At 45.7% G+C, this 18827-nt stretch overlaps 1 protein-coding gene and 1 long non-coding RNA gene across 2 annotated transcripts in view; both read left to right on the plus strand.

Moving 5' to 3' along the window:
- Positions 1–10273, plus strand: part of LOC139050927 (multidrug resistance-associated protein 1-like) — an 81040-nt gene extending 70767 nt beyond the window's left edge. The window contains exons 26-28 of the mRNA XM_070527791.1: positions 2563–2729; positions 3606–3800; positions 6261–10273. Of these exons, the coding sequence (XP_070383892.1) occupies positions 2563–2729; positions 3606–3800; positions 6261–6372 (474 nt within the window). The 3' untranslated portion in view covers positions 6373–10273. The remainder of the gene's footprint in view (positions 1–2562; positions 2730–3605; positions 3801–6260) is intronic.
- A 7093-nt stretch (positions 10274–17366) lies between these two features.
- LOC139050505 (uncharacterized) lies at positions 17367–18827 on the plus strand. Its single transcript, XR_011508907.1, has 2 exons — positions 17367–17456; positions 17519–18827. It is a non-coding gene; the product is annotated as an uncharacterized lncRNA (long non-coding RNA).

Below are 18827 nucleotides of genomic sequence, written 5' to 3' on the forward strand. Positions count from 1 at the left end.
TATTTATATTTGATTCAGTGCTCAAGTTGAATAGTTTATATCCAAACACCACTCATCCAAACTCCGCTCGCACGTTTCAGTATGAAACAGTTATGGAATAGTTTTTGAATAATTAAGCACCGACCTGCAAGCACTCGCAAAAAAAAAAAGCTACAACAGCACCTGGATCTAATGCACAACCAAAGCTTTTAGTCAACGTCCGATTTTTATGGCTCTCTAGGAGCCGTGAGAATGTCAAAAAAATTGCACAGTCAGGAAAATAAAAATGCAGAAACACCTCGGTGAGTTGCCTAAATATGCGTAAGCATCGTGGCACTTGCTCATCTAGGCGCAGCCTGGTGTCGTTATTAGTATTGTGAAACTTGATCTGGCCAGTACAAACGACAGCACTGTGGTGACATGAGCCGGTGCAGACCGCAGTACAAGGAGCATTGGTGACATTTCGATCATTATAAGCTCTTATCGCTCTTTAGCGCTTTATCCATCTGCATCGAGCCATTATGAACTGTGACCAAATGCACTCAGGCAGCGGCTTCATATGGCATCGCTGCGCAGACCATACCTTGAAAGCGATCTGTGATGCCGACAAAGAGTGCCGACTGCTCACAGCTTCGTGCGCTGTATTCTCGTTGCTAACTTAGTGTTGAAGAGAGTCGCATGGGCCTGTATCTTGAAAGTCATCTGCGAGTGAACTCCATGAGACCTCCATGAGTGCCACTCTGTTGGCGTTAAAAGTGAAAGACAGCACGAGGGCACTTTCTTGAAGGCAGTCGTCTTACGGGACGGACAGACGGTTTTCTCATTGGGTAAAGTGCTTACACATTTAAAAATGAGCATGCCTTTTACTGCCTCCATGGGCTCGAATCACCACAGGCTTGTCCAGAACAGCTCTCAAGGCCTGAAGGCCGACCCGTACACTTACTAGGCATATTGGTACTTGTACTGTGATAGGAGACAGTAGATGCACTCATGTATAAATAAGTATTACATACTGTGTCGCTTGACAGTGCCCCCCCCCCCTTAGTATTGGTATGCTTCACCGTGTAGCACCTCTGTATTGCGGCGAAGCTGACTTTCAAAAACTGGCATAATGCATGCTCGATGCTGTGTAGCACCTCTGTATTGCGGCGAAGCTGACTTTCAAAAACTGGCACAATGCATGCTCGATGCTGTACTTTCTGCACTTTGAAACCACCGGCGAGGATGACAAAGGGAGACACCACCTAATTCTTTCAATGAAGAATGCTTTGCTGAACAGCAGGAAGCTTGTTACGAACGTCGAAGCTGCTAGGCCTAGCGTTGCCGAGGTTACTACAGCTGCAAGTGGATCAGCATGATCTGATCTGATTCTGATCGGCATGTGAGATAATCAAAATGGCTACGATTATTGCCATTTCAGGCCTGCAGTCATGGCAAGAAGTCCAGAAAATTGGATAGAGAAGGCTTTCAGCATCCGAAATTTCATATGTCCTTATACTTGGCTCTATGGAGTACGTGAGGTGCCATAAAAGCATCCGAAAGATCGGTCCATTGCCTGTATACTATTGTGCCTCCTCACAGCGCACCGTGCCGACCAAGGTCATGTCACATAAATGTTGGGGAATGCAACCCGACCCCAATCATGGTTTCCAAATCCATGCCCTGCAAGGGCTTTTTCCAAGCGATAGACACTGATCTTGAAAGCTGTGCTTATGCTGGCGGCATGCTCTGTAAGCATCGTGCATCATGCCAGAAGGACGCGATCTCCGCCATGTTATGTACACTGCCTACAGTCGAAGAACGCCTCTACAACGGAGTGCCCTGTATAACGAAGGAATGATTCTGTCCCAGTTCTATCATGAGCTGTGCCATTTGCGACCCTTTATAGTGAAGTGAGCTGCATAAGGAAATTATTCTGGAGGTCCCAAGCGCTTCGTTATCACGGTGTTTGACTGTACTTGGCCCATGAACAGGGGGAGGAAATGGCAAAGGACTTCCACCGAACTTTGCGTTGCATCTTCGATTGCTGGAGCCTCTTATCAGTACCTTACCCTGCACAGCACAGACGTCACCTTGTAACAGGGCAGCATTGCTTGCGCTTGATGAGCCACACGCTGCGCTCTCCACTTGTTCATTCCTCCACTCTGTCACTCGTACATAGGGGTGTGCAAATTCTCGAATATCACCGAATCAAATAGTGAATGTTCAAATAATTTCATTCATAAATCGAATATCTGCTATTCGATTTTTCAAATATTCAATGTATCTGAGTAGAGATCCATGCAATGCCACATCTCACCTGTGCCCTGTAGCACCCCCCCCCCCCCCCCCCTGTGTTTGTTGCAAAATGAGCGTCGACCGTGCCACAGAGAGGCCAGCCCAGCTGACACAGCAGCGGACATTGTTACTGCGAGTGCTCCCCTATGTTGGCATTCCTCGACGGTGATTTTGCTTTGTGCAGTTGTTTCTGTCTGTGAACTTTGGGTAACCTGGTCATGTCGTTAAATGTTGTACAGAATGAAATTCTGAACGCAGTGCGTTTTCGTCAGATGTCTTTTTCACTGCCGCCCTCCAATCCCGCAGGACCCGATTTTGTTCTCCGGCACCGTGCGCACCAACCTGGACCCATTCAAGTCCAAGAGCGATGAGGAGATCTGGGCAGCCCTGGAGCTCTCGCACCTGAAGACGTTCATCTCGGGCCTCGACCGCGGCCTTGAGCATGAAGTTCAGGAGGGTGGCGAGAACCTCAGGTCAGTTCATGCTCTCTTTTCTTTCAGCTTTCCTGCCATTATACTTGTTTTAGAAAATGGTTCTTTTTGGATCATGTAAACCTTGCATCACGAAGTAGACGCATAGGAGAGGGGACACAGTCGACAAACATAACTTCCGAATTACCATATTAACTCACTTTTAACATGAAGCCTGCTTTTACGGGTTCAAGGGAAGAAAGTAATGTGCATTGGAATATCGTGCATACCCTGTTTTATAGCGAGAAAAACAAATTGTATGCTTCAGATTGTCAGTCGGATAAAGATGAAACCTGCAGGATTTACCTTCCCCGTATATGATTTAACATTTGATGCCCATCCCCACTGTCAGACGACTATCTCTGTCTACAAAGCATGTGTCAACCTCCCTGCGATCCATTGTGTTTAATATTCATAATTTCTTGTACAGTTGTACTCTTGAATGTGATTGTGATTCACAACTCTACTTTGCCAACATGTGACGTGGCTGTTGCCACTAACTTAGCATGTAAAACACCATATATTTTAAATGATTTTTCATAATGAAAGTAGTACATTATCACCGCCAACCTATGCGAGAACTAGTTCTGTTGCCAGTATGTGAGGACAGTGACAATGGCGCTAGCTCTGACGGTGGGCCATTGCCAATGCCTTGAATGCAGTTTGTTTTTGGATCAGATTGTAATGCTCTGGCAGTTGTGAAACCATTTTCTTTGGAAAAAGGTGCACAATAGAAGCCCTACAAATGTATTTCCGGCGGTCGTTCCACGTGCTCAATTCGATTTTCTAGCTTTGCCTTCACAGCCAGAAAAAAAAGTTGTCTGCAAATGTGATACTGGCACGCCGACACCTACTCAAGATTCAGTTTGAACTGCGCAGTGTGGGCCAGCGTCAGCTGCTGTGTCTGGCACGGGCGCTGCTGCGAAAGTCCAAGGTGCTCGTGCTGGACGAGGCGACAGCGGCCGTGGACATGGAGACGGACGAGCTCATCCAGCAGACAATCCGGCGGGAGTTTGCCGGCTCCACAATCCTCACCATCGCCCACCGGCTCAACACCATCCTGGACTACGACAGGTTGGTGTAGTGCTCGCCCTGCCCCCTCTAGGTTCTTCGGTGTACTCTTAGTGATGAAATGTTAATGCAGTTAGCATTCTTTGGGAACTTCACGCAGTTTGCGGTATGTCTGTTTGTCTGCACCCAACTATTTCCCCATCAAGTTTGCTCGCTGGGTAGTCCAAGCTCTAATCGGTAGAACACGGGCTGCCGTGCTGCGAAAAGCAGGTTCGAAACCAACCATCCGACCAATTTGGGTCGCTAGATATGTAACACTTGGCATCCAGGTGCGCGTTATATTTTTACTTTGTGTAGGAGCTTTAACGTAATTTCTACGTTAGTTTTCCACTTTGGACCACCAAATGAATCAGTGGTAAATTTTGGCATTCTTTTATTATCTTGTTTAATTCGACACGCCAGATGATTTGATCAGTATTGTCATTCCCGTCAGGGTTGAATTAACGCAACTCTTAAAGCTGTGAAAATGATAAAGGGGACTTCGATAGAGGTCACCACCAGGGGTGTGTGAATGTTCAAAAATTTCGAATATTATATTTTTAATTCGTATTCGATTTGAAAACCAGGTATGTTAAATTTTTTGAATATTCGACTGGATATGGATATTCGAACCAGATTGAATTGTTGCTGGCTGTGCGGGAACAAACAAGGTTCTTGGCGTTAGGTTTGTGAACAGCGAGGGTGCACTCTTTTGCAGGTTCCACACCCAATCCTGAGCTTATTGCTTGACAGAAAATGCGATGAATGATAACTAGTACAGGATCAAGTGCCTCTGAGTTTGCAATTGACGCAGTACAATAGGGCACAGGTTAAGCAAGAACAGAGAACTAACAGAAATTATTCAACTTTCCAAATCTAACGCGAGCCAATGCATTGTTTCAGTATAACAGCTTACTAGTTTAAACTTTGTACGAATGACAATGTAATTGCAGTGTTCCAACGTTTTAAAATAAACCAACTTGCTAATAAGTGCATGTGTATGTCATTATTCAATATTCGAGGCTAAGTATTCATGCTCAATTCGTATTCGAAAATTTTTATACTCACACATCCCTAGTCAGTACACATTGCATCAAAAACTGTTTTGGAAGGGCTGGATTGCTGTGTGGGTCATGAAAGTCAGGAACTGTGGAGCCCTGAAGCGATGACGGCCGTCTTGCAGCTTTACGGCAGGGCATCACTGAAATTAATATTGTGGAAGGGGATTAATATCCCCTTTCTTTTTTCACATGTCTGGCAGAAAGTTTTGTCTAAAGTATACAGTGAAACCTCGTTAAACCGTAGTTGGCCGGAGCTGGGAAAATGTACGTGCTAAACGGTAGTACTGTTTAACCAAAATAGCACGAGATCAACCACTGACTTGTCAAAAATGGAACTCAGAGAGGGTGCGATGAAAGGGGGAAAAAAAACATGCAGTATTTATTCACTTCGTGCGACAAGTGTTGTTTTTGTTTGATGCCGCTGTTGCCTAGCAGCGCCAGCGGCCTCAGACTTACTGAAGCTGCAAGGCAGCTTTTCAGCCAGTCCCCTCTTCTTGGCAAATACTCGCATGGCAGATTCCTCGTTGGCGTTGCGTATTCTCCGTGCACGTGCGTGGTAGCGCTGCAGAAGTCGCGGGGCGCCTTTTTCATTGCGGGGTGCTGTTCTCACCGCGACAGTTGCATTCATGAGGTTGACGTAACGTGCAGCCTCTGTCACTGTCGAGCCTGAATCTCCCGTGCTGTTGCTTTCCATGTTGTCCTGATGTTGCTACCCGATGCTTCGGCAGCAACAGAGGCAACGATGGCGAAAAGTCGAACCTCGCAGCAAACATCTCTTTGCGGTTGCAGTAGCGCTACTGCGCACCTTCTTCGCATTCGAAATGCCACACACCGTAGTCAACAGCAGATCCCTGTCGCGTGCCAGCGCCGACTTCTTCGTGTCGTGTTCGATAGCATGAACAATGTCTAATTTTTCTTCTATGCTGAGCATCCAGCATCTTTTTTTATCCGAGCTTCGGCATGACGCGAGTCCTTGCTTGTGCGACGCCACAACGCTCACTGGCACACTGCCGAAATGATGTTGATTTGGCTTCATGCCGAAACACACAGGGCGATTGGAGGCCATTGTTCTGATCTCTGAGGCTAGTTGTTCTGCCGGACCACCCGATGGAGACGACGCACCGCCGTGTTTGCGCGACGAAAAGTGGAAACACTGCGTGCTAACCGATATGTATGCAATAAGCTGGTACGGTTTATGCGGATACAAAACACATTGTGTTTAATGGCCGCTGAGTCAGTGATTTGACTGTACTACTTTTAAAACGAAATTACCGTTTAAGCAGGTATGGTTTAACGAGGTTCTACTGTAGTCAGCTACGTTCTTTTGCAATGAATTTCTATATATGCATTTTAGAGCTCCAGTTTGTCGTATTCTCCCTCAAGTCAGCCAATCAGTTTACACCGATTGCCAATTGATGCGCAGGATCCTGGTGCTGGAGCAAGGGAGGGTGGCCGAGTTTGACACGCCGACCAGCCTGCTGGCCGCCGAGAATTCCATCTTTCACGGCATGGCCAAGGACGCGGGCCTGGCCTGATTGACGATGCACAATTAGCCTATGTTATTATTATCGTTAATATTATTATGCACATTGTTCACCACCGCCATCCTTCTAGGCCCCTACCTTTTCCTTCCGCTCTCACCACACACCCTCTCCCATTTCCCTGTCCGCCATCTCACCAGGCATAGGTGGGCACGTCAAGCGTGCCTTAGATCGCAGCGGCTGCCATGTCAGGACGCTGTGCAGATTTCAGATTTATCTTGTGTTCTTTTTCATTTTATTTCGAGTTCCTCTTAGCCCCAGTGCACTGCATTGCTATGGAGAAGCTCATTTCCTACGCCGTCAGTGAGCTTATGAGCTTTTGTCTCAGGATTGCTCGGCGTGAAATCTTTTGTTGAGCTTATGAGCTTTTGTCTCAGGATTGCTCGGCGTGAAATCTTTTGTTCACCTTTCTTTAACCCGTGCTCCTTTCAGCTAGGTTGTGGGTTTGCTGAAGTGGCAAAAGGCAGGGTTTCTTTCATTTCACATGTCAGAACCCACATATAGACTTATGTTGTGTCCTGGAGGTGTTGTGGCTCGCAGAAGAGCTGAAGTCCATTGTGAACATCTTCTGGCGGGTTGGGGTTATTAGCATTGTAGGAATCTCGGAGGAGCGCAAGGGAATGTGAACACATTTTTATATCAATACTTGGCTATTGAATAAAAGCCACGGATCCATATCGTGCCGAGAAGCTGCAAAGGGTCACTTCTTGAAGTCCAGTCAAAATGTGTGTTAGGTGAATGAAGTAGGTTTCTTAGGAATCTCGGAGAAGAGTACATTTCAAAGGCTTTTGTAACCAACATTTTGTCACAGAATAAAAACAATTTAGTCATAAAAAAAAGTGGCATGTGCCGATCCTGAAAATGAGAAGGGGTCTCATTGCCAGTGACTGTGCCACTTGTTGTATAAATGATTGCAGTAGTCCTCATACTTTTTTTTATGTTTAAAGTCTGGATTTGCAATGGCGAACCGTACGTCAGGCTTCCTGTCGAGAAACGAACAGGCTTCAAGGGCCAACATTTGACGCAAGTGCCTGAGGCTTTGTGCAATTTCTCTTTGGTTCCTTGTCAGTACATGCTCATGGACAGAATGTTGAATGTGTATGTGCAAAGCGTCTACAAGATCAAGGTACTTCAACTTAAGTTACTGTGTGTAGTGCAGACTGTAAGCTGTGCTTTGGACAGCTGGTTTAAACTGACCTGATTTTCTAAATGGCAATCCACGAGGCTTGGCTAAATTTCCGAAGAGTGCAAGGCATTGCTTATGAGAACCATCTATTATTGTGGTGGTAAAAACTTGAAAAAAAAAAAAAACAGTGAACTTATCAATCATTAGAGATCTATCGGTTACTTCAGCAATCCCCAAATCTTAGTCACAGTTGTTCTAACCTGATCTATATTTGGCGCTTGTTGTCTGCAAGGCATGGCCCAGTTATCCAGTCAGTTGGAAGTGTTGCTCACTAGCACCACCTATTATAGTTGGCATGAACTATGCAGGAAAGTTTCAGCATCTAAAGCTACACTCTGATGAGCTGTAGGATTTAGTTGCTGCGTAACAGAACCTCATATTGTTAGTGTCACGCACCTATAGCCAACTTGCACTGATTGAGAATTTTTAAAATATTTTACAAGCAGTTGGGACTACCATATTGAGTGAACCTATGAGGCATCTGGGATCTTGTGCCATTCATCCTTATATGCTGCACTTCGGAAATACTGGGCCGTTGTTTAATGCCATTGCCATGATGCAATAAGATGCAGCACTGTTATTGTAGTCATTTTTCGAGCCAGCTATAACTGCTTGCTCAGGCTCGGTTTGGGCATTGACGTAACATTGTGCATCACAAGGACTTCGTAAAATCGGAATGTGAAGAACCTTACTGGTACCTTTGTCTTGAAGTTGTGTTATTGGTCATAATGAGGATTCGAAAATGTGTTGCGTTTATGCCTTTCTTTGCACTAAGTGTTCCATTTTACTCTTAATTTATGGTGTCACATTTGTTGGGGCTGTAATAATGACTGCCACTCATCATAGTGTTTCTTGCATCAGTGTTTCTCTCTCTCCCCTCTCGTAATGTGCTACGACGTGCGAACAAAAGTCACGGATTTGTTTGATTGCTCCCGCATTTTTCATTCGTTATGCTACGTCATTGTACTATTCACTTTACGCAGCTGTCTATGTGTTCAGCACTGTCGATATTTGAATAGACCATAAGTGTTTCACTGTGTACCTTTGCTAATCGGCATGGTGTGTTTACACATCTTGTGTAATTTTTCGTGGAATTTCTGCAGCTTCAGCCTTAAAAAATTTAGAAGGTGGTCTTTTGAGAAATGCATATAACAGTGTTCTTTAGACTCGTTATGCTTTTTTTGTGCATCTGTGTATTGTTGTCCAACCTTGGGAAAATGCCGTGCATCACTGCTCGTAGCGGCCTGTAACCTGACCTGGCCTTGGCAGTGTCAATCTGTAACGATTGGCCCAGGCCGCCAATCAACACACATCGTTGCTCACCAGTGCCACCTGTTGTAGTTAATGTGAACTAAGGCAGGAAGCTTTCAGCTCTTGATGCGAAAGACCTGCGTGGTTGTTAATCTTACTTCAATGTGGGGCCAGTGATGGCGTCATATCGGCTGCAAAGGAGAATGTTGAAGTTGCATTGGCTTGGAATACCAACGCATTGTCCCCTCAAAGAATGGACAATACTGTATATTGTTTCTTAATGGGGCTCAAGATAGTACCAGTTTTTTGATTAATAATTTGAAAACTTTTGGGCACTGAAACCACAGCAAGCGTTTCATTATTGTGCAACTCTGTTTGCACAATTTAAAAAATGCAGAGAGAAAGAAATTACGAAAGCTTAGGTTTGTGTCAACGCACTGCTTTGGTATTAATGTTGAAAATTTGCACACAACTGTACAAGTCTTTGCATGGCTTTTGTAAACCAGTATGTAGTGAATATGATGATGCCTTGGTCGGCCTCTTGTCGATCCTTCAGTCCATATACAGTAATAATCCGAAGCAGTGTGGTAGAGAGATTTCGTGAGCGAGGTGTTTCTGGCTGTTAACCCTTTTAGTACTGACAAGAAATTTGACTTGAAAAGAAAATAGCCGGACATCCTTTATGAAGGATGGCATTTGTTGGACTTTAGGCACCTTTAGCACTAAGAAAAAGAAGGGGGGGGGGGGGGATGCAACGCCATTCAGATGCTGTCAAAATGCGTTCTCGCACTTCCTGGTGCATACTCAGCAAGCAATACGACATCCACAAGCGTACAGTATGTACGATCTGCAGATGAATTAGATGAAAAACTGAGTTGACAACTTTCACTTCTGTCACCTCTGTATTTCAATATAATGGATTCAAGGCAGGCGTCAAGTCAGTAAGGAAAGGGTTAACGAGTAAACTGTAATGGTGTTCGTTGCATGACTTGTAAGTGCGGCAATACAACAATGCGCATAGACTCTGTATTCGTACATTTTTGAAGTGGCTACGTGGCATGCGGGGACTTATTACCTTCCAGCCACGAGTATAGTATTCAATTGCCGCCAAAGGACTGTTTTCCAGGCAGCACAGGGCATTGTGAATGAATCTTTGTCTTTTGCAATCGCTCTGATATATGTATAAATATATATAAATATTTAATAAGCATTTTTCAGAAGTACGCACGCTAGAAAAAAAAAAAGGGCTGCTTGTGACAGAGCCAGTGTGATACCTCTTTCGCGTACTTTGTACCATAGTTTTTTAGGACATTTGTACTTTATTGCATACGGGTTGCAGACCAGTGTTTTGCTGCTCGCTGCTGCTGCATGCACCATGTGGGCAGGTGGAAACACAAATGTCCAGTTTTTTTTGTGCGTTTTTTATGACACTTGAAATAAAATGACATTTTCATGAAAGTTGGCAGCAGTGTCGTGCTTGTGTTCAGACCACTTCGAGGTGCTAGCAGTCTTAGCCCCCATGTCACCTGTAGCACTTCAATTATTTTTGTTGGATCTGCTGATTGCCATGATCTGATGTATCAACTGTCTCACTTAACATGAAGTAACTTTCAAAAAGGAAACAGTGACTTCTGTGCGGATGAAATAAGCTGTACGTTGTTAGCAACCTCCTGAAGAAGCTGCCACTATTTTTTGTTTTTATTAATCAGTAGTGACTAGTTATGTTCGTATTCTAATGCTACAAGATTTTTCAGAGAACATTTGACAAAAAAAATCGCCACCCAAGAATCCGTACAAATAGTTAATCAGCGAAGCTGAAACATGCAGCCCCGGTGTGAATCCTGATGGTTCATTAAACGATGGCTTGGTAGGCTGCTGGATCCTCAGTACGCAGTTGCTAATTGCACTCAGTTGCATGAGCCTCTTTTGAGCCTGGGCTGCAGCATCGGCATAGCGTAGACAAGCTCGTTCCTGGTTCTACCCGCAGCGTTGCTCATCAAGAGCTGTGCTCCTCAGGAGTATGTATGACGTGTGTCCTACCCGTTTCGGAGCCGGAGAGAGAAACTGATCCCCATGCTCGGCTGCGACAGAGCAATGACATCACTGCTGGTGCAGCCAATTACGCGGCTCTCTTTCCCTCTTGTTTTTGTGCATGGGGTCGAGCTGGAGGAGTTTTCAGCATACAGACAAATCCGCTAACCATATACAGCTTCACTGTAAAACATTACTTTCAATTGTTTTGTGAGCTCTTCCTTTTGGGTCACTCGTTTTTCGTATTAAACGAAAGCCTCTGCAACAAATAGATGAATGGTGGGCAATGACAGAACATTTTAGTTTTCTTTTGAACACGTAAAAGAGAACTATACAAATCGTAATGCTTTGCAAACAGCTTGAAGCGGTGTCCAAGTAAGCTCTACAAGCTATATATATGGACCTTGTCACGATAACGTTTGGAGAGAGTTCATTTTAACAATAGATGCAGTACAGGTCGGCGCACCATGAATGAATGAATGAATGTTTCATGTTTAATGGGGCAAAAGCCAGGTATGGCCAAAGAGTGCCATGCCCGTGGTAATGAGTTCACAGTGGTTATGAGTTCTATAAATTTGGTGTGACGTGGCTGTAAAGGGGCTTTAAATATGGTTGCTCTAAAGTGCATAAAGTCTATGTGTAATAAGATTATGGTGATGACAAACTATGTGTACTATGAGCATTAAGCTCATAGTATGAGCTCTCTGGACCAGCTTGAGCTGGTCGTCGAGGGCCGAGCTGGACTGCAGTGCCTCCCATTGCTCCTTCGTGGTGTTTGTGTCGGGGTTCAGTTCAGTTTATTATTTTTTTAAGTACAATGAATTGGTAAGAAACAATATACAGACAAGGGTCCCAAAGTCAAAGACTGCAACAGGACCCTCGGTTAATAATAACAATGTAGAGATGTATTAAAGAAGAGTTGTGTAGTGTGCACTCCCACGTAATGTGGTATTGGGTTGGTGTGGCCCCACACAGGCATTCGTCCCTGTAGGCTGTGGGGTGTATGCGATGTGATGCGTGTAGATTCACGTAAGTGCCTGTCTGGAGCCTACACCAGGCAGTGGCATCCTGTCTTTAGATTTCGATGGAGTGGTGGATAACGCAAGCGACGCCTTGTGTGCTCAGTTATGTACGAATTCTCGAGCTGGTCTGTCGGCCTGCAGGTTACCCGTGATGCCAGTGTGGCCTGGTATCCAGATGATGGTTTGGTTGGTGTAGTCCTCGAGGTCGTCCTTGAGTATTTGGGCTAGGACTTGTGCAGCAGGTCTTCCACTTCCCTGTAGGAAGTTACGGCAGGCCTGCTGGCAATCCGTGAGGATTGTCAGTGGTTGGTTTGCGTGTAGGCCCTTGCCGATGGCTAACGCTATGGCCAGCTCTTCGGCTTCCGTAATCGTGCAGGGGCGGGTCGATGCAGCGGTGGTAACATGGCCTTGGTGGTCGCATACCACTGCCACTGCGCCCTTGTTGTTCGTCCCATACATGGCAGCATCCGTAAAACTGGCTGTGGTATTGAACCTGAACACTTTCTCCATGTACTGGGCCGTCGCTCTCCTCCTGCTGGAGTGTAGGTTAGAATCCATGTTACATGGTATCGGGGCAACGTGAAACCTGTCCTGGATGTGACGAGGTATCAAGCAGGTTTCTTGGGTTCGTGTTGTTATAGCTGGGAACCCCAAGATTTGTAGGACCTGCCGGCCCATGCGAGCCCGCGCAAGTCTCTGTTGTTGCGAGATGTAAAGGGCTTCTGTCAGTTCGCTGAGGGTGTTGTCCAACCCTTGCGCCAATAATTTTTCAGTCAATGTATTCATTGGCAGGCGAAGAGCAGTCTTGGAAGCCATCCTCAAAAGTGTGTCGGCCTGCTTCGTCTCGGACTGCGTGAGATGGTAGTAGGGCAGGCTGTATGTGATTCTGCTCACCACCAGGCTTCTGACCAGTCGTAGGGTGTCCCTTTCCTTCATGCCTCTGTTCATGGACGTTACACGGGAGATCATGCATGATATCGCCTTGACACTGGTTTTGAGGAGTGTAATTGTGTGTGTGGCCCGCTGGTTGGACTGCAGCCACATGCCCAGCACCCTGTGCAATGGCTTCTCTGGTATGAGGCCCCTGTTGAGGCGTACCTCAAGTTTTCTTGTTGGGTCTGTGTGTACCGTGTGGTTACCCTGGCCTCACCAAACTCGTAGGAGCTCAGATTTCTTGGTGGAGCATTGTAGTCCCCCTTGGCTGACATATTCTTGGATGAGATTTGCTGCAGTTTGCAGCTGTTCTTTTTCAACGAGGGACCCTGTTATGGTCCAGAGTGTTATGTCGTCTGCCTAGATTGCGTGCCGAAGACCTGCTATGTCCTGCAGTTTGCTTGCGAGGCCGATCATGTTGATGTTGAACAGCGTGGGAGAGATGACAGCACCTTGTGCCCTTGTTGGGAGGGTGGTACACTGGAGTCTGGATCTCTCCCATCTTCAGCTCTGCCATGCGGTGGCTCAGGAAGCTCTGAACATACTTGTACCTTTGCTTGCCGCAGTTGGTGTTGGCCAGCCCTTCTAGGATTCCTTGGTGGCTGACGTCGTCGAAAGCCCCTTTGATGTCTTGGTAGGAGGACGTGTTCGCCGCTGCAGGAAACGTTGCTGAGGACTTCTTCCTGCCAAGACGTACTCGTATCTGAGAGCATAAGAGTCTCCAAGCCAGCCGTACAGTGACTGGTGAAGGGAGATATGACCACTGCGTTTAGTAATTCGTTACATTCTTTAATTGCCCTCAGAAAAAAGCTATATTTGAATGTATCCTTCCATGTAACTTGCGGCTGTATGTGTAAACTGTGCATGTGTCAGAGCGTTGATCTGATGAAATTAGAGTTACAGATAAATTATCTTTAGCCTGATGATGAATAATTAGAAATAAAAAATTCCATCGGTCAAACTGAGTCCTTACTTCTATATCGCTAGTCTCCGCGTTTTCTACCGCTGTGTTATCGAGACCATGCTCTCCCGGCTCTTGTTGTGGCCAGGTGGGATGGAAGACGTACAAAGCGACAAAAATTCTGAGAACTGTCTACTAATGCGCAAGCACTGCTTGGGTCGGCTGCGACTTTGTTTGGCTTACTTATGCTTACTTGCCTCTCCTAGCTCATGCACGTCTACCCATGGTATTTCCGGTGGCAAAGAATCGTTAGGCTTTAGTACACAACTGTCACATTTTTTTCGCCGCGTGCGGCCCCTTTAATGCAACGGCACCGATTGAGCTGGAACGCCGGGCACGAGCGCGCCTTGACGGACCAGAGCGGGAGAAAGTGAACACTACAGTTGCCTCGGTAGCGCGTGAGGCGTTGCGTGGCACGGACTCCGCAAGCCCGTGTTATGCGTGTGTGCTTTGTCCGCGTAAGACAGAGACAGAGAGAAATAACTTTTATTTGCGCCCGTCAAAAATGACACCAAAGGGGGGAGAGAAGAAGGCTTTAGCCTCAACCTCCATTCATTCCCCTAACCGTCGGCCGGAATCCCTTGGGACTGGGCTGCTGACCGATGACTTTGCGTTGCTCTTCCGCTTCGCGGTTGAGTAATAAGGTCTCCCAGGATTCTTCATATATATTCGGGTCGTTCTAGGAAGGGCAGGTCCAGACCACGTGTAGATCTGCAATGCTATTCAGGGTGTCTACCAAGTTGACATTTACAAGTTCCCCGAGTTTTCCAGGTTTTCCCTGAGTGATGCAGAACTACGTTTTATGTCAAGACGGGCTGAAACCATATTGGCCGATGCTATCACTCTCTACCAAGCGTATGACAACAATTTAAAGAAAAGACGACTTAATCCAATTTGAATACTAAGGAGTAGTGTTTATGTTATTCAAAAATAGAATAGAAGGGAGGGGTTAGTAAAATGCACAGCAAATAAAATGTCTTCGAAAAAAATTGCAAATGGAGTTGGACATTCTCAAATACGAATAAAAAAGGAGATGCATACAGAAGCAAATATTTTCGAATATGAGCTAATATCAACTGATAGCAAGCTCAGCGGTATGAGGCCCGAACGTTGTCACAATTAATATTCTCTAGCTCTACACAGCTCGTAAGTCAACCTCAACTGCCTTGACTGTCAGCCCGCGCACGACGCCTCGTTGTTGTGTTTCACTGCTTTAAACAGTTGATTTTGGTTTGAATGAGGGAGACCTGCATCTAGGTATCAGCCAGCACTTTCGTTTTGAGCTCAAGCTCCTTCAAAACGGCGACAGCATGCTTCCTTTCCCGTTCATTCCTGTAGGTGCTTTCTGTTCTTGTACTCCTTCCGCCACTAGTTCGACCCACGGACCATTTGAAGCATCTTCTTGGTGAGTTGCACAGTCCATGTCCGATTTTTCGGACTCCCTAAAGGGTGCGAAAACGTCCGAAAAATTGCCCAGTTGGAAAAAATAAATGCATGTCATTTACTGCCCTTAAGGGCTCAAACCACCACAGGCACATTTGAAAACGCTCTGAAGGCCTGTCGGTACACATATTAGGCACATCGGTGCTGCTACTCGTACATCGGTGCTCGTACATACTGTGTCCCGTGGCAATAGCCCCTTCCCAGGCTTGTTGTGCTTCACTGCAATACTTTTGCGTATGCTTCACCAAGTAACATTTCTGTAAAGAGGCGAAGCTGCCTTTCGGGAGCCGGCTTTATACAACGCACCGTGCTTTCCAAGCTTCTAAGCCAATCGCGATGACCACAGAGGCGGAGTCCGTGCCATTGCTGACAGCAGCGAATTCTTTCAATAAGAAACAAGCACCCAACGGCGAGAAGCTTCACAGCGAACGTCGAAGCAGCTAGGCCTAGCGTTGCCGCAGCGGTTGCTACGTACGGCTGCCAGCAGATCTGCGTGCGTGAGCGCAGGTTCGAGGCAGCGAGATAATCAAAATGGCAGCGGTGGTGGCTTTGACTAATGACGTTTCGGACCTGCGGTCACGGCAAAACGTGCGGAAAACCGGACGGCGAAGAGTTCTTGCGTCAGAAATTTCAGACGTTCCGATATATTGACCCAGTGGGGTACGTGGTACGTGGTGCCGCGAAGCCGTCCAAATTATCGGGAATTCGGAAAGTCGGTCGTTGACTCTACACTGGCAACTCCTCCAGCCGACGACAGGACGTCAAAGACGCTTCATTAAGATTCCTGTCAGTTACTAGAGCCAGCATTACCGCGACTTTCGACCCTTTCAATAAAATTACAGCTAATTTTCCCTGATAGGGGCACAAATTCCCTGAGTTTTCCCCGAGTTTTTCCAGACTACTCGAAATCCCTGAGAATTCCGTTTTCCCGGTTTCGGATCCGGGTTGGTAGACACCCTGATGGGCTATTGCAGTGGGTACATCAACGATTAAAAACTTCCCAAGTAACCACGGATATCCGTGGGACGTCCACCATAAGTCCCAACGTCCATCCATCCGGATATCCAACATGGACGTCCGTGGGACGTACAGGAGAAGTCCGTATCCTGTTTGGATGTCCGAAGGACATCCCACCGGGATGTCCATTGGACATCCCATTTTGAACGTCCGCTGGCTGTCCATAAATAGGCATGCCCAGGATATACACTAGTGAGTTATATATAAACTAGCATAAATATATTGCCGGAAATTTTAGTTTTTTCATATTATATTTGTTTATTTTTGTTCTCTATCGGACACAGTTCATTCTTTTTTCAAAGCAAAATAAATATATTTCCAACTTGATATAAATTCTGCCCACTTTAACATTGCAGTATTAAAATACGATTTTTTTTTCTATCGATAGGTCATACAAACAATTTGTAGTTTGCTCTAAAAAAAATGCTTGTGGATGACTAGCAGAATATATAAGCGCCCATTTGAAGCCACTTATTCGACCTAGAGCCAAGCACTCAAGTTACCCCTCATTATGAAAAGTTCCTGATCATAGAGTTTTGGTCCTGACCTCCGAACATGTAACTTGGACTTAGGCTATGTAGGTTCAGGTTTATCATTGAAACAGGAAGTAAAACACGTTGTTGGGCTAGTTGGTGCATTGTATTAGGAAAAAACCAGCAAAAAAAAGACGGACACAGGAAACATACACAAGACAGGCCTCTTCCAGCCTCTTTTCTGTCTTCTCGTATGTTTCCTGTGTGCGCCTGTTTTTGACTGGTTTCTTAAAACAGGAAGTTGTCTGCAGTGTTCAATTGTGCATACAATAATATCATTATAGGTAACAAAAGCAAATCTCAAAGGCTACGCTTTTGGTGGCTGCGTGCGTTGAAAGCGATTACGAAAGCTATAATGCGTCAGAGCCGCCATGCATTGACAGTAATCTCAAAGGCTATGTTTTTCTGGCGCCGACAGCTTAGCAGAAACTAAAAACTCGAAAATCAGATACCGAATATTCCCAGAATAAGTAAATATTTCACTGTGTAATAATAGAATATTTTAAAAACCTATTTATGTTTGCGTAGATGCACGTGGAAGTGTTAGAACCTTGGCAAAGCAGAACGCTGCAGTCATCCAATCCAATCCAAGCTCTAGCCATTGTCGCCACGCCATTTTTCATTCTGCGATCGTTGTAAGGGCAGCGGAGCAGCGTTTGTCACCTTCCGTGCCTGCTGAAGTCTCCTACTCAGCTACCAAGGTATGACAGCTACATATTTCTTTTTTAATTCGTTTGGGTATTGAAATGTGTTTTCTTCACAGGTGCCAGGATGCCTAGACTGCGGGAGAAGCCGCACGCGCGACAAAGAGCGTCGCTGGAAACAAAGACGATATTCGAGGACTTCGGATCTCGCACCGGCAGCCAGCAGTCAACAGCTCGAGAATTCGCAAGTCTAGAGCTGTGCAGTGGCGCGTATACCCCGCACGCATGCATTAACATGTGCGGTCGGGCTGTCCCTGCAAACATTTGTACGCCTTGTGATGCTGGTCGCTGCACCGAGGCGACATCGGAAGTTCAGGACGGTGGTTGTGAGACTACGCGCACTAAGGACAATGTGCCTTGCTTCCCTGATGGATATACTCTACATCAAGCTTCGGATGGTTCACTTCGCTGTGAGAACGGAACAGGATCCCTTAGGAGAGGTGTACGCACAAGTCAATGCGGGTTTTCTGGTAAGCAGGACCCCGGAGTCTACATTTGCTTTAGCTACCGCGGACTCTTCATCGGCGCCCTTTGATTCTCCTGGCAAACAGCTTCTCCTGGCTAATGCGCTCGTGATCAGAGCTGTAGCCGTCAGTAGGGGCAAGATCGCCTGCTGATCTCTGCGAAAATAAAAAGCTCCTTTTAAAAAATTGAAGAATATATTAGTTGTTTTTATCTACAAGTTTGTTTAATATCGTGAGAATATGGTCACTACGGCCACGGCGGGGACATTGTAAACGAGAGTACGCATTCGATGGCCAAGTGAGTTTTAATAATTGTAAGAACGCACTACGCCACGAGAAAGAGCTATTGTTTAAAGAAAGTGAAGAATATATTGATTGTTCTTCACTAATAGTTCGTTCAGCCACGTCAGAATGTGGAGACATTGGGAACGAGAGTACGCATTTGACGGCAAGTTGACTTACGAGAACGCACTACGTCGCGAATAACATTTAAGCTGCAATACCATTAAGCATGTCCGTGTGGCACCCCGCGAATGACATTAAAGTTTAAGGCATTAGCCAGTTAATGTCATTTCTTGTGCCCGTGTCGAAGAGTGCTAGTGAAGTGATGTAGTCAAGATTAATTCCTTCTTGTCATTTCTGTTGCTTTCGCTGCTTAATAATGCTAATTGATGTATTTTTGCTCTTTCTTTTTATTCCATGCTGCAAACTCAAATGTCAAAGCAGGGTGGGCAATAAGTATTTTTGTTCTGCTGTTCTCTACCTTGTGTTGTGCTATTGAAATTGCAAGTTTTCTTCTTTATCCGTGTATTTATTTGTTCTTTGAACAGTACGCATATATCTGCTTATTGGTCTTTTTATGTATATGTATAAGGTGACAATAAACGTTTAATTGTATGTGGAA

Source organism: Dermacentor albipictus, chromosome 10 (assembly GCF_038994185.2).
Source record: "Dermacentor albipictus isolate Rhodes 1998 colony chromosome 10, USDA_Dalb.pri_finalv2, whole genome shotgun sequence".
Taxonomy (NCBI): domain Eukaryota; kingdom Metazoa; phylum Arthropoda; class Arachnida; order Ixodida; family Ixodidae; genus Dermacentor; species Dermacentor albipictus.